The sequence below is a fragment of the Rattus norvegicus genome, chromosome 18, assembly GCF_036323735.1.
Source record: "Rattus norvegicus strain BN/NHsdMcwi chromosome 18, GRCr8, whole genome shotgun sequence".
Taxonomy (NCBI): domain Eukaryota; kingdom Metazoa; phylum Chordata; class Mammalia; order Rodentia; family Muridae; genus Rattus; species Rattus norvegicus.
Genome location: NC_086036.1, coordinates 71,542,550 through 71,558,505, shown reverse-complemented (window position 1 = coordinate 71,558,505; position 15,956 = coordinate 71,542,550). Strand labels below are relative to the sequence as shown.

The 15,956-nt window shown below is 50.1% G+C and overlaps 1 protein-coding gene across 9 annotated transcripts in view; it reads left to right on the top strand.

Moving 5' to 3' along the window:
* Ctif (cap binding complex dependent translation initiation factor) overlaps positions 1 to 15,956 on the top strand; it is a 271,272-nt gene that overhangs the window by 43,988 nt on the left and 211,328 nt on the right. For 3 of the 9 annotated variants that reach the window (XM_039097004.2, XM_039097008.2, XM_039097003.1), the window contains one exon: positions 11,488 to 11,675. In XM_039097004.2, coding sequence (XP_038952932.1) covers positions 11,496 to 11,675 — 180 coding nt within the window. In that variant the 5' untranslated portion in view covers positions 11,488 to 11,495. Of the gene's footprint in view, positions 1 to 9,340; positions 9,440 to 11,484; positions 11,676 to 15,956 lie in introns of those variants that run through there. The other 6 variants (XM_063277493.1, XM_063277494.1, XM_039097006.2 and 3 more) reach the window with 3 other exon arrangements.

Here is a 15,956-nt window from a genome sequence, read left to right as displayed (position 1 = left end):
CCTTGCCACTCTGAAGGACAGACCCATGTCTCCATTCTCCGGGGTAGCCTGGGGTCTAGATGCTAACCAGCAGACCATGACGCAGTGGCATGTTTACAGGCAGGGCCAGAGCCAAGAACTCCTTTGAGTTTTAACAGCGCAGTGTCTCCAAGTCTAGTCATAACTTGTCACTGCACCCCAGGCAGTGGAACACTTTCCTGGCCGTCCACCCTCTCCCCTAGATGGTGCCAGACAAGGAGGACAAATCTACCCTTCTCTTTTTACACAGTAACTGATTCTCTCCTTTCCACTGAGCTTCCTGACCAGTCCAAGTGGCTTCCTGTGGCATCAATCCCAGGGCAGCTTGTCCCATATCAATGACATTTCCTACACAGGCACATCCCTGGGGAGAGGGCGAATCTTGCTGAAATCGGAGAGTCACTTCCTCACTCCTGGCCAGCAGATAGTGCTCCTACAGGCGCTGGTCTCAATGCTGGGCAGATGTGTTCTGGTTGGGAGGAGACCATCCTTCAGGTTCTAGCCCTGCCTGTAGGAGAGTCAACTTATTGAACTAAGATCTACCCTTGACACTAGTGCTTCGGGTCCTGTCAAGGGTGGTGGGGGGCGGGGGTTGGAGGAGCGGTGAGGGGGTGTATAGCTACAGTTCTAGGCTACCAAGCAAGGGACAAAGTGGACAACACACGGTGCTCTGGGTCCCTCGTTTCTGGTTAGAATAGTCACATTTTGGAGCAATTCTGTATGGGTTTCTGTTCCGACTCAGCCTCTTATGAACCAAGTGGTCTTCGGCCGATCTCTACCTGCCTCGCTTACCTTGTTCGCACAGTGGGGACAAAAGTGGTTTCTGTGTTATGGTGCTTGCCTTGCACATGATGATTGTCACAGAGGGTCTGGCCTAAGGCAAACGCTCTGTAAATTGCTGTTTATTACGTTCCACATTGCAGGAGCATTTATGAGTTTATTTGAAGTTTACGGTCTTATAGAGGAGAAATAGCTTGGAAACCAGCAGTCTTTTGACGGACACAATATTGAGGACTTGCTTTCAAAGGCCAGCTGTGTGGGTGGGCGTTCTAGAGGCACCAGGAGGGTGCTGGCTCTCAGCCTAGAGGTCAGTTTAGGGATCCAGGATCCAAGGTTCCTGCTGCATTATCTCTTCAGGACTCACAGAGAATTCAGGAAGCGTCATGGCATCACTGGGGATGGATTGGGCGTGGGATGCCCTCAGTTGTCCAGCGGGTCTGGACGTTGTATAAGATACATACAAGCTACCCAGAAGAGAGGCTGGCCTCCAGCTGAGCTGTCTGAGCTGCTTCTCCAGTGTTGTGACTCCAGGTCTCTCTCTCTCTCTGCCCATTAGCAACCTGCCCACTGCTACCATGGAGAAAGAGCATCAGTTCCCTGCTGGCTGGTTCCCGTTTTCTGGAAACCCAGCAGCGCACTCCCAGAGATGAACTATATATCTGCGAGCTCAGCTCTGGCTCCCAGTGGCCAAGGGGAGGGATATGTTAGCTTCTGGTTTCTCTAGAGCCAGCTAGCTGCAAAGCCCACTCAGCAGTGCTGAGCTGGGGGGCATGAAGGAGAATTTGCGGGGGACACCCCTGGATATTCTTTCAGATACCTGGAAGTAGCAAGCATCCTGTCCCAGGACAGAACTTGAGCGGACTGCCTTCCATGGTAGCTTTCTTCTGACCAAGCCAGCCCAGTGCCTCCGAGTGACAGCTCTTCCAGTCACCCTGTGAAGAAAAAAAAAAAAAAAAAAAAAAGGCCATCTACTTTCTTCTCTGGGCAATGAGTTTTCTGTGTATTTCTGTATAGATTGGTGGGAGGGGGGGTGTCACATCCGACTTGTTCTAGATTTATTTCCAAGTTCTTAGGGACACACTCATTTTCAAATTCATAGGTGACCCCCTTTTTTAACTCTCTCACTGGAGGCTGTCATGCTTGGATACCTGGAGATCCAGGCACACAACATATGGTTGAGGGGAGCCCTGTGGTGATGATTGTGAGAGATGGGGAGGTAACAAAGGGGTCCTGGGTCTAAGGAAGCTGTAGGTTGATGGTGGTCTGAGTGGACCAGTGCTCCTTCACACCAGCTGACTGTTAAAAGTATGGAAAGGGGGGGGCCAGAGCTGACTGACTGGCTTCAGAGTTGACTTCTGAAAAGCCACAAATCTGGACATTTGCACGAGATCTTTTGATTTGCAAATATTCAAATACTTTTAAAGCACTCAGCCAGATAAAACACATCACAGCCCATGAGTGGCTTGGAGCTGCAGACGACTCTATTTTGTGACTGTGCCTGTGTCCAGGATGAATTTGTCATCTGAGGGGTGGTACGTGTGCAGTGGTTTAAGTGAGGATGTTCCCCATAGCCTCCAGCATATGATACCTTGGCCCCCGACTGGAAGAGCTGTTTGGGAAGGCTGAGGGAGTGTAGGATCGGAGGAGGGTTTTGAGAGAGAGAAAAGGCAAACAAACAAACAAACAAAAAAACAACAAAACCTCACAATTTCTGGTTCGCTCACTTTGCGTCCTGCTTCAGTTCCCCACGTGAGCTCTCCTCTTTGTCCAGCATCTCCAGCTGCCATGCTTGATACTTGTTCCTCACGGTGATGAGTTCTCTCCCCTCTGGAACAGCCAGCCCCAATGAGCCCTTCCTTCTAGAAGCTGCTGTGGTCAAGGTGTTTATCACAGCAATAGAAAACAAAAACCAATGTGTACCTGTGCAGAGACCAGTGGACCCAGTAAACCCCTGAAAAGCTGGTTCAAGAGCAACCGTGAGCCGAGGGTCCAGCTTGAGGAAAGGGAAATGGGCACTGTTCTTGGCTCTGCCTTCAGTATGGTCTCTAGATGCCAAAGACCAGCTGGCCCTCCTATGTATTGTAGCCCCACTGAGACCCAGGGGTTCCACCACGGCTCCACTGGGCTGTGGTTCAAGACGATGTTGCAGAGACAAAGAGAGTTGGCTGGGGGCTGTGGTTACCCCAGGAAGGACACTGGAGAGGGAGTGTTACTTGAGGAGGGCCAGGGTGTTGGGCCTACTACACTCAGAGCTTTCAGGCCTTAACCTGAAGTGCCCTGCTGGGTTCACAGCAGGACACATTTGGTCTCCCTTCCCCTTCCTAACACTGCTCTTGGGTAGTACTTTTTCTTAGAGAGTAAACCCAGAGGCTTTTGAGGAGAGCCAGTGGTGGGTCCTAGCCATCTATCTGGAGCTCAGGGAGAAAAGAGACTGGGTCCTCTTGAGTCTCTGCAGCATGGCAGGACTGAGGGCACCCCAGACTTGTAACCCGGGAGAGACTCGGACTTAAGGCTCAGTCACGGCATGGGGAACTTAAGATTGTGAGACCTTAAGGAGCGCTCGCTGGCAGCAATAGCCAAGGAGAGCTTCAGGGAGGAGGTGTTCCTGGAAACATTCCCCAGACACAAGGGTGTGTAGTTCAAAGAGGCAGAGGCAAGAGAAAGTGCAGAAGCTGAGTGAGGGAGAGCGGAGATGGCCGCGAGGTCCAGGGATAAACGAGGGCTTGCTAGGTGTGCTGAGCCTCTCTCCCGTGCACCACTGTGCTTCATGCTTCCAGCTCCCTATGAGGTATATGTTCATCAGCGTGATTTACAGTGTGGCAGGCTGGGGAGAGCCCAGAGTTATGTGTGCAGTAGTCATTGAGCTAGCCAGTGGCACGATCAGAACCCATACCCTTCATATTTTCCCATCTTGAGAGCAGAGGAAGTGAGGAAACTGACTCCAACCAAGAATGTGGTTCACTTGACTAGCTAGTGACCCTACACAGCCTTGGTCAGTTGTACCTCACCTCCATGTCCCCCAGCACATGTAGGGCACAGTGCTAACAAGTGTCCAGGACTCCTTAGTTGTAATAGATTGTCCTAAGGAAGCTCCAGACCATTATAGGAAGAAGTCAAGCTGTGGATTGGTGGGGAGATATTGGATAAGAGGATCCCAGCATCCTGTGTTTGACATAATAGGAGCTGGAGGGGACTGGGGAGAACTGGGTCTCACTGGCTGTGGGCAGGAGAGCTAAGAAAGCTGGTCCGGAAGCTCACGCTAGGGCATGTGGGAGGCCTGAACTTGGGATGGAGACAGGTATAAAATACAGCATCACCTCAAAGACCTTGCTGTCTTGTCAAGGCAAGATAAAGACCCATAAATATTTCAAGAACAGCCCAGGGCAGAGTAACAGGATCGGGGAGGATAAGAAGGTGTCAGAGGCACCGTGCGCTTTGAGCCAAGGGAGGTGGTCAATGTCAGAGGCAAGTGGAGGCCCCTGTGGTCCTTGAGAATTTGAAGTGAAGGCAGACCTATATGGATAGTAGGGATATTCAGAAATGATACAGGGACTGTACCTCCAGAGCCTGCCAGAGTGCAGTCCCCTGCCTCAGTTGTCCTGGATCCAGCTCTTGCTCTGATGTCGCTCTTGAGAAACACACAGAGGCCCGGACTGGAAGGAGAATGCCATGACAGCTCACCTAACACCTCTCTCCTAGCTCCTCTCTACCTAGACCTTCCAGGACTGATGGCAGCGGCACAGACCAGCTACCCTCAGAGGCTACAGCACAGTCCCTGTGTTTGGCCCTGTGCCCTGCCTTCTCATGGGAACCAGCCCTGCTCCTAGTCACCCTGAAGCTGCTTTCAGGATGGACCAGGAAGCAAGAGGGGTTCTGTCCAGAGTTGGCTCACAGAGTAGGGCTACATGTAGGATGACTTAGAGTAATCTCCTATTGAATGTTCCCCATCCTCTCATTCCCACTCGGTGCTAATGATGGTACCCCAGATCTACACTTGGGCGGTCACAAAGGCTGGCCATCACCAGGAGAGGGGAGCTGATTCAGATGGGAGAATTGTGAGTGTCTAGGCTGACTATAGCGAGAGGCATCCTCTGGCAAGTGGTTATACCTGAATGTTTTGATCCCTTTGTCCATACAGGGTGAGGCTGCATTCTCATAGTGCCACTGGAGCTATGTAGCTCAGACTTTAGGGACAAGCACAGTGTGGAGATAGTACCAGGATCCCCTAGGAGATAGTCAACTCAGTCCATTGAGGTCCTATTCTCTGCAAGCTTTCTCTGCACACCGCATGAACCACAAGAGGAGAGCTCACATCTTGTGACTGCCTAGCCAAAAGGTCAGGATGAAGCCTCCAGCCATTCAACTATGCCAGGGGTGGGGCAGGATATCTGAATAGGTGGAGTAAGAGGTCAGATCCTCTGATCTTGGGTAGTCTAAGGACAGTCATCTGCCACCAGCAGCAGTCACCCCTGAGAGCTGACTAGAAACACAGACTCCCAGAAGACATGTTGTTGCATGCCTATAATCCCAACATTTGGGAGACAGAGTCAAGAGGATCAGGAGTTCAAGACCAACCTGGGGTACGTAATGTAGTGAGTCTGTTTCAAGGAAGAACAGCTACAGTGTTTGCACTTTAGCTCTACTGAGTCAGGGTCTTATTATAACAAGATGGTGGGGACACTGAGCCCATTGAGTTTGGCAGGGGGAGCACCATGCCTGTCTGCTAGACTTCTTCTCTTTTGGTCCTGCCCACCCCCCAGAAATGCATCACCATGGGCAAGTGAAACAAAAGTTCTAGAGGCAGAAATATTGCTTCAAGCGCCCAGTGCATGAGAATGCTCCACGTTCTTTAATTCTGCAATTGTGACACCAGACATTCGTTTATAACAGACCAACATTCTGAATAACACCCTGTCCAATGTTAGGGTACCAAAGGGTTAAAGTGGGGTTGGTAAAGCTGGGGAAGGGGTCCCCATTCAGAGGATGATAGATGTCCTACCTCCTGCTGCAGTAAATGTCACTGGTTTTGAAGTCCCACCTCCACTGCTGTGTTTCTGAACTCTCCCACTTCTCTGGGGCTGGGAACCTGAAGTTTCTGTTCACACAGGCCTCCCGTGAACCATCCTGTGTGTCTCTGGCACACATGACTATATTGAGTCATCAGGCCAGCCCTGAGTGTAGCAACCAGACAATAGGGATCAAGAATTGATTGCCTGGGAAATTGTATTTTCTACAGAGTCATCCGTGAGGGGTTAGAGAACAGACCAGATGAGATGGCCTGGCAGGGAAAAGGTTCCCATGGCTTCCCCTGGGCAACTATGGGCATCTTCCCTCCCAGGCAGCTCAGCCTTTCTCTTCCCACAGGCGTTCCATATATCACACTGGCCTAGGTCTGCCTGGCAAGCCACAAAGGAGAACTATCATCCCAACTGTATTCTGGGTGAAGCTATTCTAGCTGGCTCTGTGTGGTAGGGGATCTTGGGAACTGGCATGTAATGACAACAGCCAGCACTTGTGTAACAGGGTCACCAGGAACAAACTGTCGGTAGGGAACCCAAGGGCATGGTACTCTGTATTACCAGGCCAGGTCTCCTAGGAAGTGGTATGGGCAAAGTTGGGGCGAAGTCTTGGGTAGATGTGATGATTGTTAGTAACAAAAATAGATCAGTGAGTCCATGCTGGATCCCCAGCCTTCAAAACTCGGATATTCCCTGATGTAGAATTAATATCCTTTTGGGATCAAGCACAGAACCAGAGAACACCAACTTCTGAGTCCTGGAGCATCAAACAACCCCTCTCCTTTCACTTCTAGGGTCCCTTGCAGCTTCCCTGGCTTCCCTTGCAGCTTGCCTGGGATCCAAGGGGGAGCGAAGTTATTTGTTGCTCAAGCCAACAACTGAACCAGGAAAGTAGACTTTGAGATCATTATAGCTTCTTGTGGGAGGTCCAACTCTATTGGGTGGGTTAGATGCTGAAGGGGTTAGGGAATGAGCTTGAGGAAGTTAGGGGGCTAAAGTGATGGATTCCCCGGGACTGGAATGACAGGTTTCCCCGGCAATCAAGCCTCCTGACCTGCAGGTCACCTAGCTCATCCCTGAAGGGGGAGGAGAGGAGGGAATGCCTCTAATGCCCTCTGTTCTTAAAAGGATTGGCTAAATTTACAGCACCTAATGCCTTTTGTCTCTGAGCAGGTGGTGGGTGGAAGGATAATGAAGGGTGGAGACTCTATCTTATTGTTTCTAGGCCCACAGGGTAGATGTGATGTGTTAACTTTTTCTCTAGGCCCATAGCAGGAGGGAGGGTACCGTGAGCCTCTGGGCTCAGAGCCTGGTAGAACAAGAGGGAGGAGGAAAGACGGGTACCTCAACAGAAACCCTTATGCTTTGTGCTGGCTTTCTATGGAAGCTGCAGACAACATTTGGGCAAAACAAGAGGTTGGATTGTGAGGGTCTGAAGGAGGGGACAGCAGTGTAGGGAAGGTATCTTTACATTCGGGAATGGGTGTTTTAAATTTCTAATCTTAAGTAGTCATGCCGTACATAGCTGCAGCATGAGTAAGGCTTGGCTGGAATGTGGTCTCAGCACACAGCCAGGGCTGTCTCTTCTCCCAGACAGACATAGGTGTGCCCTTCACTCTCTCTGGGAATTGCAAGGGCCCCAACTCCTACTTCATGCTGTGTCTGCTTTGGCCCCATCCTTGCCTCAGCCTTAGGGTGTCCCCCTCCCTTTTGGTGCCTTTACAGCAAAATGCAGCTTCAGAGCTTTTCTCTTTCTGGCTTTTTGGGTCTCCTCATCCATCACTTGGCAGGGAATAGGGGCAGGACAAAGTCCCAGGGACTCACTGGGGAGACCAGCTCCCAGGACAGTCATCTCTTCATGTCCAGTGCCTGAGTGACTGAGTTGGGTGTCCTTGGTCCTTTTCCATGCCCTCTTCTCTCTCTCTTTCCTTCTTGCCTGGTCCTGTCCCTTTTGTTCACTTTGCCTTTCTGTGAAGACCAGAACCTTCCTCCTCTGTGGCTCTCAGCTCAGCCTGTTACCCAGCTACATAAGGTGTTCCCATTTCTCCTCAGTGTGACTTAGAAGCTGAACTAGGAGAGAAAGCAATGGAGGGTAGCACTTACTGGGGTGGGAGCATCCTTCTTGCCCTGTAGATGTGGGGGGTTGGGGGGGAGACCTGCAGGTACATGCCCCGAAGGATTGAACACAGCAGGGTAAACATTTTTGCACATCCATGTTCATAAAAGATTCTCCACGGCCGGATGTGAGGACAACCGACATGCCAATTAATGGAAGAGTGGACGGCCAGAGTAAATACACATGAAAAGTTATCATAATACAGTATCTCATCAGCCATACACGTGCACGATGTCCTGCCATGTAGTAGCATGATCGAACCCTGAATGCACTGTGAAATAAAGCAATTGCAGAAATATCGTATGACTACACATAAGCAAAGTGCCAAGAATAAGTAAGTCATAGAGCCAGGAGGAAGGTAAGGTTAACCAAGGCCTGGACCTGGGGTATGGAGTATTAGTGTGTAGTGGATGAAGGACTTCAGTTTGGGATAATGAAAAGTTTCAGAAACGGAAGTGGGTAGTAGCCATACAACACTGCGGCCATCTTTAAAGCTATTGAGTTGTATATTTGAAAAAATATTCGCGTGTATTCTAAGCACAACGGACACGTGGTTGATGGACACGGTATAGGAGATTGCAGCCTGAGTGCAGGGAGAAAAAGACCTGCCTGGCACCTGCTTGGGATTTTGTTGCTTTGAGAGTGAGTTTCCCAGGTGTGACTTCGGTAGAAGACAAGGATGGTATCTCTGTAAACTATGTTCCCGAGGAGAGAAGACAAGACAGGATGCAAGGGAGGGCTACCACAGTTCTGCTCACTACTGTGAACAACTGAGGCCCAATCTGCTCGGGCTCACTGAATGATCACAAAGCTGCCACCATGATACTCTCATCAGAGACCCAAAGGCGGAACTCCATTCCTGTATAGGATGTCCCTGTGAGTGCTGGACCCTTCCACTTCCAGGTCATGGGGCTCAGGACTCAAGGTGGGTCCTGGAGTTGTCTACTGTCTGAACAGCCCCGAGTGGGTGGCACCTGATGTCAGGTGCTATCAGCTGTGCTGGGAGCAGATTGGCCACCAGCAACTGGAATCGTAGGGGCCAGAAAGGAGCCTGTGGATAAATAGGTGTCTAAGAATTGATAGATAGATAGATAGATAGATAGATAGATAGATAGATAGATAGATAGATAGATAGATAGATAGATAGATGATAGATAGATAGATAGATAGATGATAGACAGATAGATGAATGCCCATGGAATCGTCCTTTTTCCCCCCTCTAAGTACTAAAATATCACAGAATCCAATTGAACCATGATTCTTTTCCTTACCTCAGTGAACCAGGGTGGGATTATTGCCATGTTCAGTTTCCTCACAGCATGAATCTCCATGAGACTCATGTGCCTAGAGAGCCCAGTAGAGCGGGCCACAGGCTGCTACAGCAGGCCAACCCTACTCTCCATTCCAGGGACTCCATGTCAAGTTCATGCAAAGGCCCAGTTTTGGATGTGCCTAGAAGCTCTGGGTAAGATCTGAGGTCTTCGAGGAATCGTGGACACAGCATGAGGTACGGACTGTGTCAGCAGGTGTCTCCTCTGTTGTCCCCTCCAGCTCAGGCCTTCTGCACAAGGCCAGGCCCTGAGCTTGAGCACAGTGCCCTTCGAGGCTGTACCCAGGCAAGGGGTAAAAAGCACATTTACATATCCCACTCCTAGAATTCCCTGCTCAGTGGAAGGAAGGGTAGGGGGATAGAAAACTGAGGCATGTCCTGAGGACCCACACAAGCTACCTGCAAGTGAGAAGCGGGAGGGGTCAGGTTATGGGGCTATAGACACGGCCACACCAATCCATGTGAATATGGGTACATTATACGTGGCCTCTCTGAGACCGTCTTTTCTAAGTAGTCCGATTATGCGAATTTCATAAATATTACAAAGATGACATGTATGGGGGGTGGTGTCAATGCTGAGGAAACTGCCGCCTCAGCCTGTGACACAGGTGCAGTAACCACTCACATCTCTTTTATTAGAAATGTCAGAGTCATGTCTGAAGCCATGGCTGGGTGATCCCCTTGCCTGCTAGACTGCCATTAAGCTGGAAATTGGAGAGACCCCAGCTGGTGTCTAGGTCTCTGCTATAGAATTCCATTAAGTGGAAGAGGGACTAAGTTTGGAAAGGACGGGTTGAAAGAGGGCCATCAGCAGGCAACACCACCCCCACCCCTATCCCTACCTAACCCCCTGCCCCTCCCCCTCCACCGCCACCATCTTCCTACTGCTGTGTGGAGAATTATAGCACCCTTTGGATCTTGCAGCAGTACCTTCTCTTATCCCACAGTTCTGTAAGTCAGGAGCCTGCCACCCTGCAGGTCTCGCTCTCCGACTCCGGTCACACTCACGGTCTCAGCGCTTCCGTACCACAACTGAGCACTCCACTGATTCTCAGTTATTAGCAAACACTGGTGATCTAGAGGAGACCTTGGGAATGTCGGTGTCGACACTGAATGCTCGGGCCTCCCCTCTCTTACCCAGAGCATCTTCACATGGCCTGTGAGGCGTCTGTATCTGCTCTTCAAACCTGCTTTGTCATTTTGCAAAGGGGTGGTCTGGAGAAAGTCCGGGTTGTTATGTTGATGACATGTGCTGGTTCCTCGAGTTGCATGGGACTCTCCTTGGAGGTCACAGGTCCCCAGGTGATATAAGAGATATAAGACGAGCTTTGACATCCTTTGCCACCAGGCCTGGAGTTCCCTGTCCATGCAAGGAAGGGGTGGGGACCCTGGTAGGGAGGAGGGGTCTGGCTTTTCAGATATGAATGAAGTGTGACTATTAGGGACAAAGGATGGTAGCGGGCAGTGGTGGGTTTGTACTCCTATAGATGAGGGTGACAATTCTGTTGGAAGGCTCTAGAGCTTATCCCAGGTACATACAATGGGTCATGTCCGTCAGGCTGAATTCAAGAGTAGGCCAGAGGGCTACTGGGATGCTCACCATCTTCTGGAAGCAGAACGTGTGGCCCAGCCACAGGTACATAGGTAACCTGCCAGGTTTTAGCATTCTGTCAGTAAAAGGCACTCCCGTTTCTGTAGACAAACGTGGCACTGCGTCAAGTTTACTCTACTGATAACCTGAGGCCCACAGACCACAGCTATACATGCAATAGTCTAGTGGCCAGAGGGGAAGAGTCTCTATAGGAGGCATCTCTTAAAGGGATGGTCCGCCTTAAGAGTGTTTCTATCTGTGGTGTCTATTTTGCTCTGTGCAGATTTAAAGTCAGGATTTTAAGTCAAGCCTGACAGACAGTAGGGCTCGGGTGCCGGTCTAGATTTACCATGCGCTCTCCCAGGCCGTGACCGCTAACCCAGGCACCACGCAAGTCAGCATGCTAGACAATTAGATAAGCTACCCATGCCTCCTCTGGCCTCAGTTTCCCTCTCATCATCGTGGGGACCCGGCATATTCTTGATGCTAAAGATTGGCCAATATCCCGCTAACGTTTCTGGCAACTGGGAGACCAAATTGCTTCTAAGAGTGAAGAGTATTTCTCAGGTGGGGCATCGTCCTGGCCTCCAGCAGCATCTCACGGAGGCTGTCTGTCTGTCCTCTTCCCCAGCAGCTGGAGGAATGGAGAACTCCTCGGCAGCATCGGCTTCCTCTGAGGCGGGAAGCAGCCGCTCCCAGGAGATCGAGGAGCTGGAGCGCTTCATTGACAGCTACGTGCTGGAGTACCAGGTGCAGGGGCTGCTGACGGACAAGACAGAGGGTGAAGGCGAGAGCCAGAGGACACAGTCCCATATCTCCCAGGTGAACACTGGCCCAGGCCCAAGGGCTTAGCAAACTCAAAGGCGCGATACGAGGGACCTTGATTCTGACTCTGTGTTACAATTTCCTCACGCTGCTGAGGTATGGTGATCTTACCTGACACAGCATCCAGAATCCTGGAGGAGAGAGGTTCAGAGATCCACCCAAGAAGACTTTACCTCTGCTGAGCACCCTTGACCTTTGAACCCACCTCTGGGACCCAACCAGACCACTGTCTCTTAACATACATTGTTTAGCCACTACCATTTGCTGGGTACTAGTCTGTGTCTTCTGCAAGCTTACATTCTAGAGCAGCTCTTGAGATCAAAGCTACCCATCACATGCATGTCTTTGGGGAACTGTGACCTGTGGATTTAACTTCAGCTACAGACAGTTGTTGGGAGCCTAAGAAATGTGTCTTCTGTATTGCTCTATTAGATGCCATGTGCCTATGCACTTAGATGTATGAAGCATTCAGGGAAGAACCTCAGGGTGCTCTCCTCTGCTGGGTCACCCTGTCCCAACTTGGCCTTGCAGGGGAAGTGATCTTATTTGGAAAGCTGTGGGCTGTGATGGCAACCTGTCACCACATAACATCTTTGCCCAACATAGTACATCCCCAGTAGACTCTTCTGAGAGTTGCTTCCAAATTTGTTTCTAGATGCTCATTTGACCTTGTGTGAAGCCCCCCAATACCAGAGGCTGTTTTCTTTTTCTCTTCTTTCTTAGAGACAGGGTTTCTCTGTGTAGCCTTGACTGTCCTGGAGCTCACTCCATAGATCAGGTTGGCCTAGAACTTACAGAGATCCACTTACCTCTGCCTCTCCAGTGCTCGAACTAAAGGCATGCACCATCGCTGCCCAGAGAGGTTGTTGTCTTTTCTGTCAAATGGCATTAACCTGCTGCCTCAGGAAAGCTGGAATGCCAAGGAAGACAAGAATAGGTGCTGCTAAATGCTGAGGTGAGGAAGGACCTTCTCTCCTGACCAGGGGTAGCATACCAGGGACACCCCTTGTAGTGCCCCCCTTCAAACCTGGGTATTCAAGTAAAGGATAAGCTATTTGAGATCCCTGCCTTTGAGAAAAGCCGATGTAACCACCTATCTCACTGCCAAGTAAGGAGAAAAATCTAGTCCTCCCATGTCTTAGTCTTTGTATTCCTGCATAAAACATCAGAACCAAGAAGCAAGTTGGGGAGGAAAGGGTTTATTCAGCTCACACTTCCACATTGCTGTTCATCTCCAAAGGAAGTCAGGACTGGAACTCACACAGGGCAGGAAGCAGGAGCTGATGCAGAGGCCATGGAGGGATGATACTCACTGACTTGCTTCCCCTTGACTTGCTCAGCTTACTTTCTTATAAAACCCAAGACCACCAGCCAAGGGATGGCACCACCCACAATGGGCTGGGCCCTCCCACCTTGACCACTAATTGAGAAAATGCCTTACAGCCGGGTCTCATGGAGGCATTTCCTCAACTGAGGCTCCTTTCTCTGTGATAACTCCAGCTTGTGTCAAGTTGACACACACAACCAGCCAGTACAATTGACCCCTTGTCAACTTGACACACAAACATCACTATTAAGCCTCAACCCTACTTTCTTATTCATCTCCAAGATCTAAATAAATTTAAAAGTCCCACAGTCTTTACATATTAAAGTTGCAATCCCTTTAAAAAATTCTAATCTCTTTTGAAATTCAAACTTTTTTACAATTCAAAGTCTCTTAACTGTGAGCTCCACTAAAATACTTTCTTACTTCAAGAGGGAAAAATACCAGGGCACAGTCACAATCAGAAGCGAAATCACACCCTAACCGTCCAATGTCTGGGATCCACTCATGATCTTCTGGGCTCCTCCAAGGGCTTGGGTCCCTTCTCCAGCTCTGTCCTTTGTAGCACACACCTTGTCTTCTAGGCTCCAGCTGCCTGTTCTCCACTGCTGCTGTTGTTCATCTCATGAACTCTGTTGTTTTCTGCTGCAACTGGCCTGCACTTTCACAAATAGCCTCTCATAGGCTCTTTTCATGGTGCCAAGCCTCAACTTCTCTGCATGACCCCTTCAGTCCTGGGCCTTCAACTGCCACTGAGGCTGCACCTTCACCAATGACCTCTCCTGGCCTCTCACAGTGCCAAGCCTCAGCTCCTACCCCTTCATGTTTCAAAACCAGTACCACCTGTGTGACTCACATTACCAAGTCTGGCTGCCAACATGAGATACAACCGTGGCTTGTGGAACAAACACAGCTTTTCTGTGCTCTCAGGAAACACTTCCCAGAAGGTTTCTTCTTAATCACCACTAATTTAGCTCCAGCTGACCAGCATCAACCGTCACAGTAATGCAAAGGTTCACTTTAGTAGTTCTGGTATCTTGTTAATCACAGGCCCAGCTAACCAAAACAACAGAATCTTCATAATCAAAACAACATGGCCCTGATAAGAGTCTTTAATCTTGCCTCTGAAATTTCACAAGCCAGGCCTCCATCTTCTGCACTGTTCTCAACATTATCTTCCAAGCTCCTACAGAATATCCCACAGAGCTCTTAATACCCAGTGGCTCTTCTAGCCCAAAATTCCAAAATTCTTCTACAGTGCTCCCCACCAAAAATGGTCAGACTGTCACAGGAACACCCCACTCTCAGTACCAGTTTGTCTTAGTGGTTTCTATTCCTGCACAAACATCATGACTAAGAACCAAGTTGGGGAGGAAAGGGTTTACTCAGCTTACACTTCTGCATTGCTGTTCATCACCAAAGGAAGTCAGGACAGGAACTCACACAGGGCAGGAACTTGGAGGCAGGAGCTGATGCAGAGGCCAGGGAGGGATGTTACTTACTGGCTTGCTTCTCCTGGCTTGCTCAGCTTGCTTTCTTATAGAACCCAAGACCACCAGCCCAGGGATGGCACCACCCACAGTGGCCTGAGCCCACTCCCCCTTGATCACTAAATGAGACCCTTACAGCTGGGTCTCACGGAGGCATTTCCTCAAGGGAGGCTCCTTTCTCTGTGTTAACTCCAGCTTGTGTCAAGTTGACACACAAAACCAGTCAGTACGGCCCCTATCCTCTGAGGGACCTGGGACATCTTGGCACTGGGAATGAGCAGAAGCCCCACCTTCATGGAACTTCTACTCCAGTTCGGTGACAGTCTCTGCTAGGAAGGCTAACACAGCAGCTGAGGAGGCAGCAGCCAGGGCACATTTGTTTATTTTTATTTGGTGAAGCAAAGTGTTTTGTTTTGGTTTGGTTTTCGTTTTGTGGTTAAGGGAGTTAGAGAGTGCCCTTTAAAGGGACAGAACACACCCAACGTGTGGGTGGGAACTTCTTAAGAGAGATGCTAGTTTGAAAAATTAAAGGATGGTTAGGGTGAGGTCAGTAAAAACCAGGGAAGGGAATCAGATGATGGTTAAGGAACTTGTGTATTAAAAGTAGGGCCATCAGCAGCAAACCACTGAACTGAGAACGGGACCCCCGTTGAAGGAATCAGAGAAAGGACTGAAAGAGCTTGAAGGGGCTCGAGACCCCATATGAACAACAATGCCAACCAACCAGAGCTTCCAGGGACTAAGCCACTACCCAAAGACTATACATGGACTGACCCTGGGCTCCAACCTCATAGGTAGCAATGAATAGCCTAGTAAGAGCACCAGTGGAAGGGGAAGCCCTGGGTCCTGCTAAGACTGAACCCCCAGTGAACGTGATTGTTGCAGGGAGGGCAATAATGGGGGGAGGATCGGGAGGGGAACACCCATAGAGAAGGGGAGAGAGAAGGGTTAGGGGGATGTTGGCCCAGAAACCGGGAAGGGAAATAACAATCAAAATGTAAATAAGAAATACTCAAGTTAATAAAGATGGAGAAAGAAAAAAAAAGTGGGGCCAGAAGAGGAGCTAAGACTCACACAGGAACAGGAGGAAGGGACCCAGGTTGACAAGGTCAAGAAGACTGTGTGGACAGGAGGCACAGGGCTGAGCCTGGGTCAGGGACCCCTGGATGGATGAGAGCCAGGAGAGCTGGCTGGGAGGAAGCCAGGGCAGGTATAATACCAGCACCTGGGAGAAGGAGGGCTTAGGAAGTGGGGGGAGGGGTGGGTTACTTTAGGGACTGCTGCTGGGACATGGGAGAGAACAGCATCACTGTCAGAGCAACTGAATCACTAGTGGCAGTGCCTGGAGAGGTCCCAGGGGAGAGATGGGTAAGGACAGCAGCGGGAGACCAGGCTCGTTACTGCCACTTGGAGCTCAACTGAAGGGGATAGTGATCCGGGGCATTGCAGAGATGAGGGCCAAGG